Source organism: Pleurodeles waltl, chromosome 11 (assembly GCF_031143425.1).
Source record: "Pleurodeles waltl isolate 20211129_DDA chromosome 11, aPleWal1.hap1.20221129, whole genome shotgun sequence".
NCBI classification, from domain to species: domain Eukaryota; kingdom Metazoa; phylum Chordata; class Amphibia; order Caudata; family Salamandridae; genus Pleurodeles; species Pleurodeles waltl.
The window spans coordinates 249,679,897-249,693,597 of record NC_090450.1 but is presented as its reverse complement, the minus strand read 5'-3'; the positions used below and the strand labels follow the sequence as shown (position 1 = coordinate 249,693,597).

Here is a 13,701-nt window from a genome sequence, read left to right as displayed (position 1 = left end):
CCTGTATAAATCCCCTGTCCATGGGAGCCTTGGTTGGGAAGGGTGCACGGGTGCCCGCAAGTCCACCCAGAGTCTCATGCCCAGGTCAATCCAAATTCATTCAGGCGACAGTTCCAAAGGGGAGACACGACTAGAGTAGGAAGGATGCACACATCTATATGACAGGGGTCCCCAGGCTATCTGCTGGGCAGAGAGAGTCTCATGATTCTCTCACTAATAAAGTTGTCTATTGGTTTCGCATCCAGAGGAAATGTTTGTCTGTTATCCGTTCTGATATTTGGGAGGCACATAGATATGCTCAACCAGACTCAGATTTTGATTACATTTCAATCCTCTTTTTTGATACCTCTATGGTTGATAACCTCATGGCTTTCAACCTACGGACTCATCATCTGAAATCTGGTAGAAATATCGGAATTGGCCTCTGCATGTATTCTCCAGGGGGGGGAGTTACGAAGGACTGATAGATCTTCCAATACCCATGAGGGAAAGGCTCTGGGTCCACCTAATAGCAATCGATCAGCTTTGACCAAGATTCGTTCCCCCGGTTACCTGATTTAGATTGACTAAACGACGTCTCTCCCTTAGCGTCCCCCATTTCAGTTGTTATGTCTCATAGAGGCAAACGATCAAGGGTTCTGAACTCAATCATATCCCCGAGAGCTAGACCCACACCCGTGCCCTCTGTACTTAATATTTTATCTTGGAACGTGGCTGAAATAAGGAAAAAGATGAGAGATCCTGGATGGGTTAACTTCATCTCCAAACAAGACTTATGCCTTTTTCAGAAACCTGGGCGGAAGAGTTAATATATGTTGAGGGGTTCACAACTTATTTTGTCGCAGCTCAGCCCGCCTCTGGAGGCTTTGGTAGACCTATGGGTGGGCTCATGATTTTAGTGAATAAGAAACTGCAATACGACCATTCTGTATTTCCCCTTAACTCATTAGATCTCATGGGTGTCAGACTTATATTCCATCCTGGTTTCATAGTGACCTTGGTTAACGTGTACGCGAGGTTCGTCCCTCCCAACATGGAATCAAGGGTACTTGCCCAGCTAGTTGAGTATATGGAATCTTTGCATCCTTCTAACCATCTGGTGATATTGGGTGATATAAACTGTTCTTTTGTATCCCCGAACCTCGTAGGCAATTTAACAACTGAAGAAGACGACTTCTGGGGTATCCCCCAAGCGAAGGATGATTCTCTTAGCATTGGTTCTTGTGCAGCCACACAGATGGCTTCCCTCTGCCTACGCCATGGTCTCCGGGAATGTAATGGTCGGACTAGATCTGATCTAAACCGTGCCCCCACTTTTAAGAGGGGTGTTCTTCCAGCACTATCGATTATTTTTTTGTTGACATCAGGCTTTGGTCACACATTCTGGATTTGAAGGTTGAATCCCGTCATGACAGCGATCATTACCCCCTATGCCTTACTCTATTTAACAAAGCATTTGGGAGAACTCAACACCTAGAGATCACTTACGTCCCGATCCCTTCCCTAAACTCCAGGCAAACCCGTGTTAGTTGGCCAAAAGTTATATCTAACCCACTTTTGGTTAAACAAATTTATTCTTTTCTTCTACAGTCGTTCTCTGGTCTTGAAAATCAAGAGGTCGATAGTCTTCCAATCATGAAAATTCATGTTGAATTGACAAATTTTCTACAAAACGTTTTTTATAAAGAAACCACTGTGAGATATGCTCCAGATGCCATCCGATCCAGGGAATGGTTCAACAATGACTGTGACCTTGCTAGGCTCAATCTTAAATTGGCCCTCCGCAAGCATTCAAAGGAGGAGATTAGGACCGCTAGAGTTAGCTATACTAAGGCCCTGAATCTAGCGAAGAAAAACTGGGAATTTGAGATCTGGCAGAAGTTGCTGGAGGCAGTCGAAAATCGAGACGAGGGCTCTTTTTGGACTCACAGGCAAAGAGAGGGTAGTGCTATTCCTAATTTTTATATCCAACCTGAAAGATGGGTGGCTCATTTTTCTGAGATTTATGCCTCATCTGTGCAACAGCATCACGAGGCCTATACGGGTGGTAAATGCAGACCTCTTATTGAGGGTCCCATGGAGGGCATTGTCTTTACAATTGCTGAAACCACAGTAGCTATTAATTCTTTGAAACCTGCTAAGGCTCCTGGTCCCGATAAGATACCGGGGCACCTGTTTAAGTCTGAACCTGTAATTTGGGCGTGGTATATTAATACTTTATCAAATGCCATCGCAGCAGGTAGCCCCATTCCGGACTCGTGTCTCGGAGCCAAAATTATCCCTATTCATAAGAAAGGAGATGTGGGACTGCCTGTCAATTACCGCCCATTTAGCCTCATTGATAATCTTCAAAAGATTTTCTCTAAGCAAGTCCTAGACAGGCTAATGGACTGGGTCCAAGCTAACCAAGTCCTATCTCCCCTCCAGGCTGGGTTTCGTTCAAAAATTAGCACTATGGACCAAGTCTTTAGATTTTTTTTTGTTACTTTGGAAATACGCTACCCTGGCCAAACAAAACTTGTATGTTGCTTTTGTTGACCTTAAGTCTGCGTTTGATCTTGTTCCAAGGCAGAAATTGTGGGAAGTCTTAAAGAAAATTGCCGTCCCGACAAACTTGGTGCATCTAATTCAAAGATTACACAAGAATACCTATGCTCGAGTAAGATGGGGCAGCCAGGGGGAACTTACTGACCGTATTAATATCAGGCGGGGAGTACGCCAGGGCTGTGTCCTGGCACCTACTCTCTTCTAGTTGTTTATCAATGAAGTAGTGCAAGTTGTAACTGACTGTCAAAACAATGCCCCTTCCTTGAATAATTCAAAAGTTCCAATTCTCTTATTTGCTGATGACTCCCTCTTGATCTCTAAAACACCTATGGGCCTTCAGGTTCTCCTGGATAGGTTTAGTGTGTTTTGTGTAGATCATGGATTGGAACTTAATTCTAGTAAAACAAAACTCATGATTTTTGGTCCTGGCAGCTCTAAACGATGCAACATTTTGCATAATGGGGTTCCCTTGAGCAAGGTATGCTCTATTGATTACTTAGAGAATCAGCAATGACATGAACTGGCAGGCCCAGGTAGGGAAAAGCTCAGCCCTCCTAGCACATAGGTCAGGGGCAATTTTGCGATTTCAAATGTCTAATATCGAGAAAGTTATTTCCCCAGCTATTAAAATTTATCTAGCCAAGGCTCAGAGCGCCGCGGTCTATGGTGCTGAGGTCTGGGGTTGCTCTAAATCTAGCAAGTTATCTGTGGGGGAAAACAGCTTCGCAAGATCACTCGTGGCATGCCCTCGTAGTACGCCCCTGGTCCCAGTGTTTCTGGACCTAGGGTTCCCTCACATTTCCGATGTCATAGCTTTAAGGCCTTTCATTTTTTGGGTTCATATCTGGTCTACCCCTGAATTAGTCACCTATAAGGAATCTTTGCAAGACTTACTGGATAGATCAAACGTACTTTCTATCCCTTGGTTCAAGCACATTTCAGAATACTGTAGTTCCATATCTTGGGACTTAGTCATTTTTGGAGCCAGCCCAATAACTTAAGGAGGGCTCACAAGGACCACCTGAAATCTGTTTACTGGTCCCATGTCAGGGAAAAACATCTGTTTTGTGTTTCACATGGCAGGTTGACGTCTCTTTTTCTTGATTATAAGTGGTTTCCCCACTTCGAAACCTTCCTGGACTTAATCACCGATCAATTAAGCAAAAGTTTGTATGTTCGTTTTAGGTATGGATGCCTCCCTCTGAAGTCCTTTTCTAGTTCATGGAGCCCCACCCTGCTATCCGATAAATGCCCTTGCTGTAATGGTTCTGTGGAAACTGTAGTGCACTTTATGTTTATTTGTCCTGCCTATGGTATTGCTCGGCGGAAATGGCTTCGTCCCGTTTGTAGGAACATGGGGTTGAGAACGTGCAGAGATGCTCTTAGGTTGATGTTGAGAGATTGTTCCTCTCTCCTAACTTGTGCGGTCAGCAAGTTCCTTGCGTCCGCTTGGCACACACGTACATATTTTTTTTTTAAAGGATTATAGCGATTTGATATTAATTGATACCTGATTTTATCTTATTTAACTTAAATTGTTTTACTCATTGAATTTCTTATAAATTACTGATGAGGAAGTTTAAAGCAGTTAACAAAAGGAACTTTGACACTTGCCCCTCACTTATAGGACGGGATGCATATGTGAGGTTTTATTTCAATTTTTTTCTTTTTGTATACTTGCAGATCCCTCATTTTATAGTATTTTTACCTTACTTTTATTATCTACTTTTTAGTCTTGTTGCTATATATTTATTATGTATAGATCATGATTTCACTGTTGTAAGTTATTGCTTTGATGGTTATTTAGACCGAATAAAGCTTGTGTGACTGACTGACTGACTTACTCCATGCCTTGGCAGACCACACGCCCCCTGCATTTACCATTTTAAATCCATGCCTTTCTGCATTTACAATGTTTATTTACACACACTGTGGACGCTTCATTGGTAGCGATTGCATTAAGATTGAGCCTTCCAAATATGAGTTTGTCAGGTATGCTGAATAATGCTCTGAGAGCATTGCTGTCATTGTGATAGCACTTTTCTTATGGACATTGAATGAATAACAGAATGTTGTGTTGACCATACCTTTAACTTTATTTGTTTAAGGAAGATAAATTCCCTGCACATGAATTCAGCACCCCAAAATCATATAACAAAAAATAAGTAAACTGTCAAACTCTCATACCCTCACTTCTAAAAATGACCCTCAGTACTTCGATGTGAAGGTAGGGCAGCACAGGTGCCCTATAGCCTTCACTGTCATTTAATGTAACATAGCCTACTGCAACATAAGGATCAACTTAGTACAAGTATTGCTTAAGGTGCGGAAAGGTTGACATGCAAGCAATACTGTAAACTTTCTCTTTCCTGTCTCCACAATTATGTTCAGAACACTGGCCTTGATTAAACTCTTGTGCAATAAGATCCATCCCATTACATTCACATGAAGCTACAGTGGGACCTGGTCAGCTCACTACATATGATGGGTGGTTGCTTGCCAAGATGTTCTTGGTTTGTTCCTCAATACTTTTTGTACAACAGGCAATTTTCAGATACCTTCATGCCAGCTTTAAGACCAGTTATTTTATGTGCTGGGTACCAACAAAACGGCTGCAATGGAAACAACAGTGCTTACCTTGAGATTGTTTCATAGGAAAAAGTATAACTCTGTGCATGTTATTCCAGGATAGGCAGGTGTGTTCCCTTGGAAGATGGCAATGCTTGTTACTAAACGGCAGATTGACACATAGGGTTGGTTATATTATACGTTAGGTTCGTAATTTATGGCAACTGCAAACACAGGGGGTTACAAAAGGATCGAATTATGTGACGATGATTCAGTCTTTGGAAATTTCCAATATATTTTGTCAGGCAAAACCTGCTGAAATATGTTTGGTTACAGTTCCAAGAAAAGAGGCAAAACGCGGATTTTGGCTCAATAATTATTCACATCTTATGCCTCAGTTCAAGGCACTAGGACTAGGAACAAGGAGGTAATTACCACACCCAGTAAATATCTCAACCCCAGGTAAAGGTAAACACCAGGGTTATCTGGCCCTTAATAATTAATGGCATTTCAGACATCCAAAACCTTATCGGACCTCAATTTACCTTCTGGAAGAGACATAGTAGATTCTATTTAGTCTCCACCTTTGTCTCTAGGATTACTCTTGAGTTGTATTCATATTTTCCCAGTCTCCACAACATCTTTTGGAAGTCGCTTTCATGCATTTAACCCCGTTTTTAAAGGAAAACATACTAAAGTGACTGCTGATCGTACCCGGCCCTAGTATTGTGTTGAAGGACCTTGGAAAACATGGAAATGTTGGGACGTTCAGGGTATCCTGAGGGGGGGGGGGGGGGAGGGGGGGTGTACATGGAAAACAAGAGAATATGCACAGGCATATAGGTTACCAGAGAGGTGGTGTGAGAAAAGAGGCAATAAGCTTGAAGAAAACAAGTGAGCAAAAATACACTTTTTGTTTAAGTACCTACATTCAAAACAATAATTGAATCCACAATATTATATGTTTAGATATTATCAAATAACATCTGTGGTTTAAAACTCCACTTTTCAAGTAAATTATGTTATTCTCATGAATTATACATTTTCAATCAACTGGGTGCCTAAAATATTTCAACATAATGATACAAAATACACAACATGGACCTTGAAGGCCGTTCTGTGGACATCTGAACCACGTGTTACGAGAACCACATGATGCCATTTGTAGATCGTAATTTACAGGTAGTAGTTACAAACGCTATCTTCATTTTACAGTACTTTTTCCTGAATGGTAAGATAATCAAATCAACATATATGCACTTTATTTTTCATTTTACGCTATCACAATTGCCAAAGGCAAACATTATGTCTTTATTATACATCCATAGCAAATGCCTGCTCCAGGTGCAATCTCACAGTTTTAAAGTGTGTTTTCTCTCTGATCTACACTGCACGGTTTCGTTTTTTCTTGGAGGTTCCGCAGAGAAACCCCATAAGTCCAGCAAGCACCTGGCTGACGCTAACCAAGATCTCAACGATGCCAACCACCGAAAGACCAACGAATACCGTGAGGTGGAGGATCTTCTGTAGCTCTTCATTGATCTCGATGCGGGGTATGTCGAAGGAAGGAATGTCGAGGGCGGGTATTCGGTCCTGTATGTTTGCAAGTCTCGTCCCGTTACTAACTGGTGGTTCCAATGCGGATAAACAAGTTCCATTCGTAAACCAGTCCAGGTCGAAGTTTAGCATGTAAAAGGAACTGAGAATGAAATAACAATGTTAGCTCAGTTAAGTGGCTATCACATAAAAACACTATTGGCATTTCTTTCAAAATAAATAATTACTGAGCATGCTTGTTTCCACCTATTGGAGGTGCCCCAGAATATGTATACCTACAAGGCATTCCCATCTTTGAATCAATACAGTTTCTAACTGCCTTCTAGCATCCAGGAATACTGTTGAGGAACATATTTTGAGGTCTTTAAAGCAGTGGCCTAGTAACGGTCCCTTGTGCCCCAATGGAAGTAAGGTAATACGAACCCTGGCCCCGTTTAAGTAACAAAACACATCCATAATTGTGTGCAGAGGGCCACTGAGAACCCGGAGCCCCGGTGGCACTGCAGCTGCAGGTGTGATTGATGTCTACAAGGCTGCCTGACCAAGGGAGTAGCTGTAAAATTATAATACCCCCACTTTGGGCCATACCTCAAACGCCTTTGGGTGAAAAAAAACGAGTAAGCTGTACCCACTCTAGATGAGGTCCCTTCATCCCACCAGCTGCCCATCTCTCTCTCCCTCCCTTAAGCCTTTTATACATCCATCTTTTCATGCTGCCATCCATCCATCCTTTTACCGTTCCACCCATCAACCCTTTCAGTGCAGTGTTTCATTCATCCTTCTACTAACACTACATCCATCCAACAATTTACCCTTATTTTAACAATCAACCAATCCATCCTTTTACCTTTTCAGATGGCCAACCACCCATTCATCAAGACTTTTATCAATCCAGCCACTTTCTTTCACCCACCCATGCAAATGCTTTATCCTTCCATCCATCAGTCCGTTCACTCTTGTATTAACCCTGCCATCCTTCCGCCACTTGTAATGAGGGGATTATTATTTTGATGCATCTATAAATACGAGCCCATTACTCATTTTCTTTATTAATAAGCACATGTTTTTCTTTTTAGATATCCGTTTCACAAATTATCATGTTTACCAACTGATTTTGTGTTTTTATGGATTGTGCACTGATTTGAAAGAAACTTTGTGATGATGATGTGATGTGTTTAATATATGTCATCTGATGGCACTGGTGGCACTGGTTGCACTGTCATAGGCTAATGTTGGAAAATATAGTTCCCCACCATATTTACTGACATGTACTAACAAGTTATTTCACTTCGTACTTTATTGTAACCTGAAGTTTGAACTGGATATATTACTGACAGTTTTATAGTTGAGAGGTTTATATGTTCCGATTAATCTGAATAAAGCGCACCATTTTAATTGTGCTTTAGTTTAGTCATGTTAAGACCCTTTAGGCCCTAGGAAAGCTATTTCCTTTTCTATTAGCATGTCATTTCTTTTCAGATGTCGTTCCCATGAAATGTTACTTTGAAAATAGATGTGCTTTATTTATAGCTAGCCTGAGAAATTGACCTTGAAGATGGTACATGGATAACCAGAGAATCAGTTCTTTCGGTATGTTGCAAAGTCATATAGGACACAAAGGATGGACACCTTCCCAGGATGGTTGTGTGGACTTCTAGCTATGTTAGACCTGCCTGTCATATTATGTGAAGTGTTCAGACAATGAAATCTTCAGATCTATAAGGTGTTAAAAATGGACAAACCATCATTCATTTTGGGTTTTAATTTATCATTTTCAGTATGTTGCAGCTAGAGAGATCCCTTGGATTTTGAGAGGTATAGACCTCTTTGGCCTTGCCCCACACTTTCCAAGATGCTTGCTGACAGAATGTAGATTTTCTTTGACCCTTGTGAACACTCTTGACCGAGCTTCTGAGATGCTGATACCTTCCCCTTTTACCTACCTTTTGCCAACCATTGTTAGCTTTATTTTGCCCCAGATGTTATATTTTAAATTTCTTGTTGTCCTTTATTTCCTTTTTTCTTGTTGTCCCCATGGTTTGTAGCCCAGCATGTCAATTAGTGACTCGCTGTCTTTGAGGGATTCTCATTGCCTTAGCTAGCTATTTAGATGATTCCAGTTTGCACTAATGTTTAGACGGGTTGGACAAAGCTTATTTACTGAGCATCAAGTGTTGTTATTGTTGTTTTGTATAGCAGTTATTGAGTGTTTAGTATGCTTAATGTTAATTAGATTGTTCTTTTTCCAGAGGGTCAGACACCCAATGTTGTTGCTGTATGTCTACAGCCTGTTTTTGAGAGTTATTTACATTAACCTGAGTATTGATTTGTAATAAAACCCTTTAACTTTACTTCCGATTTGGGTCTTTATTGTGTGGCCAAGTTGGTCATACCGTATATTAAATATTGATTGTTATATTACTTACTTTTCCCCCCTGCTAGGGTGAAGAGATCTGTCAACCTTGTTTTCAGCATATCTGAAAACCAGTTAATAGGCTACATAGTTTTCCAGATGTAGAAAGATCAGAAAAGACAAGGCCTTGGCACTATACAGTGCCCATCCCTATCTGCATTTGTACCAGCAACAGGACGTTGTCTGTGCTCGGATTGAGTTTAATGATAAACTAGGAGTGTCTGGGCTGGTCAGGGAAGCTCCAGGCTGAAAAACAAGTGTGTGTAGATTTATGATGGTTCACGAATGAGCAAATGAATGGCAGAAGGAGGGAGAGCACCACGGACAGGGCATTTCAATAGAGGGCTAGAGTTAGCAGTTGGGGGATGCAGACAGAATAGAGGGAGTGGGCAAGTGATCGCCAGGGATACGTGGAGAGTTTAGGGGAACTTTGAGTGGGATGGGGACAGCAGAGGGCTAGAGGGGAGACAAAAGGATGTCTTTGAGTAGGGAGCCAAGGTAAAATGTTAAGGGTTAAAAGTAGGGGTAGGAAGGGGAGTGCGCTGGGAATCAGGCGGAAGTATCACACATGCAGACCCAGGTAAGAGACATGGAATAATGCTGCTTGGGATCTCTGGGAGAAGGACAAAGAAGGGTTCAGTGGGGATCAGGGTGCTAAAGGAACCCCAGTCAGATTGCCTTTGGGAGAGCACTGGAAGTGTTCTCCCATTTCCCCTCAGATGCCTGCAACTAAGCCATGTGAACCCCAAGATTGTGGTGTAAATGCAGAACTGATGGCTTTCCAACTGCATGGGGGAGAATAGGGGAGATAAGAGGGATTATTCCTGACCTATGACACATTATTCCACATTAGATCTTCAGAACTGACAATGTGGCTCTAGAGGCCACCCCTTACCAGACATAACACTGTAGACTTGGCACCTTGAAGACATTATAGCATTGGTGGTATGATGCCGAACCTTCACAGATTATTGCATACTTTTTGCCCCGGGTCAGTGCCTTTCATGCATCTTTCCGTTATCACTTTTTTTCTGGCTGACAAACCACTTGACTGCACCAAGATATGCTAATCTTATTGAAAAGTCCTACTGAGGCAGGGCAGCTAGGAATCTCTTGGGAAAGGTCTCTACTTACACTTAGTTATTTAGAGGCTTTTTACAGATTGGTAAAGACCTAGTGATGGGGAACAACTAAGATTATGTTTAACTTAAATTGTAATTAGGTACAGGTGGACTGTTGGAGGGTGTCCTTATTATTGAAATAACCAATATTTACAGATATACTCTAAAACAATCCTAAATTTACATATGCAATACAGTTGTAAGTATATTTGAAGCATGGCTACGTAGAATGGTTGTGTAGTACAAATGATGATACGGCAAAGAGTGCCAACCATTAGGCACAGGAAGTTTGTGTGATTTGCCCAACATCACAGTATTTTTATTCAAGTGATTAAGGGCCTAATTTAGAGTTTTCCTGCATAGTTTCTCCATCACAAATATGACGAATATGATGTCTGCTGTATTACAGGTGTATTGAATTCTAAGGCATATGGAGTAAGACGGACAGGATATCCTTCATGTGGTGATGAAGTAACCTGTCCTCTAAACTCTAAATAAAGTCCACTGTCAGGATTAGGAACATGGTTCCTGAGGTTCCAAAACTGGTTGCTTTAACCCCTACACTGATGAGTCTGCTCAGCAGGGACCTGTTTCCATAAAACAGTGTAATGGCCCTTCTTTCTTCCTTTTTTTATCATCACATTGTTCACTGAAAGTTGAAAGCCCTATGAGTTTGGATTGAAAAAGAATAGAAATAGAATCACTGTCATTTTACTACAGCTCCATGTGTAATTGTTCCATGTAAGGTAGTCAGCCCGTAGCATGAGATAGCTCTGCAGGCTGCTTTGACTTAAATAAAAAATATCCAGCAGCATTTTTTTATGAATTTGCCTCTGTGCATTCAATACCTATGGACTCAAGGACAACTCCAGATCAATGGGGCAAAGTACAGCACAATAGACACAACAGATTCTTGACACCTTTCGAAATGATCAGATGAAGCATGCTAAACAAAATTGAAGTCAAGCGGGGCTATGAGTGTCTACCTCCCCTGAGCTGTCAGCGATGTATTTAAAATTATAGGAATGAACAGTGGAGAAGCACCTTGTGGGCGTTCTGACTGATGAAACACCTGCTGACCATGGAAACACTGGACACCGGACCACGGGATAAGCTAAAATCCATGGGTCTCGCATTGCTTTGTCAACATAAGGAGGATGTGCAGCTCATTTTGAGGAGATACATTTTCTAGAACTGCGGGTCAGGGATGCTGAATCCTATGGTGGTGCATGGGACTCCTCCAGGAAAAAGGCTGCTCACAACCAACTCAGTGGTTGCTGTATCCCTCCCCACTCCAAAGGGGGGTGAGAAGCTGATGTAAGGAGACAACAATAGACAGTGTGCTGTCTCCTCAGGTTCCCAACTATGGTATGGAGAAGTTGATAAGCCTTTATGGGACCTGCTGTCCTAACACTACATAGTGAAAGGTGCAATAAGTACCCTTTGACTAAGCCAGGTGAAAGCCCTTCAATATATTCCCACTCGAAAAGTCACTATTCAACCGCACAATACACAATGGAAGGAGTGAGATCTCGTAGGAAGAAGAGGTAGATCAAAAAAGCAGCAATGCTGTGCCCACAAGGGCATTGCTATGGAGCCAGAAATTATACTGGCCACTAACTGCTAACACCCTAAAATACCCATAGGAGAATCATCTTCTTGGCATATGCCCTACAGTAAGACAATCAGTAATTCGCTGTTCTTTTATGCTTACATGTAGCCTCCTAACTCCATGCTTGGACCTTCTGTTCTAAACCCAGGCTGATGCAGTCCTAAAGCCGATAAAGGAAAATGCCCTAATCATAACTCCTGAAACCGTCTAAATAAGAATGGGACTTTGAGAAATTGGGTTGTTGGCTGACTGAGGTGTGAGCCCTGGCCAAGCAACAGCCACAATCTCTTTAAGGGTGAACCACAAAAAGTACTAAATTAACCTGTGCTTAACCATGGGTAACTTGGCACAAAAAAGAAGTCAGACTAAACTTAGGGGCAATGTGTAAAGTATTTATACAGCACTCAAACAGTAATAAAGTGAATACACAACACAAGAAAAATCCCAAACCATTTAGAAAAATAGAGTAAATTTACATAAATGATTTAAATTATTTGACATAAAAATGACAAAAATCCAATCAGTATAACCGGAGTTATGAACTTTTAAATAAGGTTTAGGTTCAAAATATAACTAAAAAACAAAACGCGCCACCCGCGGACGTCTGGTCATGCTAGAACGGGGTAAAGTCAAAAGTTAAGGGTGACCGCGTTGAAGCTCAGTTTGGATACACAAAGTGGATTAAGCCCTGTCAGCACTTACCTTCGCACTTAAAACGTTTTTGAAGAAAATGTCTCTGAGAGGGTAGAAGTTCAGCAGGGCAAGGCTGCAAACATATCCAAGTAGGGAATGTCGTTGCCAGATAGCCTTGAAGAGAAGATTTGTACTTTTAGACTTATTAGTCTAAATGGAAGTCAAAAACATCCAGCGGAACGAAGCAGAAACCTGTAGCCGAAGACAGTTCTAGTAGGTCGGACACCCCTTTCCAGAAGAACCGATAAAGTTGATTTTCTGCTGCGTAGAAGAATGTAGTGGGAGAAGCTGCAAAGTCAATCTGACCAGTGATGCACCTCGGACAGATAATCGAGCAGGTTGGTTCCCGTCTCCAATGGTTTCTTAGAGCACTTTTTGGCCAAATTTTGTCTAAGTCCTCAGTTTTGGAAATTGGCCATCCTGGTATATTTAGAAGCACAACCGCGGGTCCAGAAGTTGTTGGAGACCTCTTGGGGGGGGGGGTCAGAACTCACTCAGGCTGGGACCATGTGTAGGTTCAAGATGGTGGGAGCCTGTTATGTCCCTGTGACTCTGAACAGCAAGCCAACAAACAAGCCCCTGTAGTCACCTCTGGAAGTCCTGGGTGCAGTTTTAGATGCAGGGCTCATAAGCAGGGCTGGCCTCTGAGGGTTCAAGACAGGCTCCAGGCAGCAAGGCAGCCCTTCCAGGTACAACAGCAATCTAGTAGAGTGCACAGCAGCAGGCAGTTCTCTCAGAGTTCTTCCAAAGGTCCAGTAGTGAACTGAAGAGTGGGACTTCTGCGGGTGGCACAATACGTGCTGCAGGCCCACTGGTACAATTTAATTTACAGACCCTTGGTATATGTTATATCACTCTACAATGGACTTACATTTAAATTAAATATGCCACTCAGGCATATGCCAAACAAAACATGTTTAAGGGAGTGAGCATAAGCACAATAGCACTGGTTGGAGTCCTAAGCCAACAAGAGCAAAACACTCAGTAAAAAGTAGGAGGAGGGATGTAAAAAGTTTGAGGGTACCCTGTAGAGAGGGACATTTCCAACAGTGACACCCTCAGAGATGGAACTGAGCCACATCCCTCCACCGGACAAGTTGAATAGAATAATGTAGGCCATAGCTGCAATCAATGAGTCATTGGAAAGTAAAGTAGACTATGGGGTAACTGATTTCGAAGATTTGAGGGAT

The 13,701-nt window shown here is 42.0% G+C and overlaps 1 protein-coding gene across 3 annotated transcripts in view; it reads right to left on the bottom strand.

The window, feature by feature from the left end:
- Window positions 1-4,619: 4,619 nt before the first annotated feature.
- The window catches only part of TM4SF20 (transmembrane 4 L six family member 20), a 107,906-nt gene continuing 98,824 nt past the window's right edge, over window positions 4,620-13,701 (bottom strand). For all 3 annotated transcript variants that reach the window (XM_069213498.1, XM_069213496.1, XM_069213497.1), the window contains exon 4: window positions 4,620-6,814. In XM_069213498.1, the coding sequence (XP_069069599.1) occupies window positions 6,499-6,814 (316 nt within the window). In that variant the 3' untranslated portion in view covers window positions 4,620-6,498. The remainder of the gene's footprint in view (window positions 6,815-13,701) is intronic.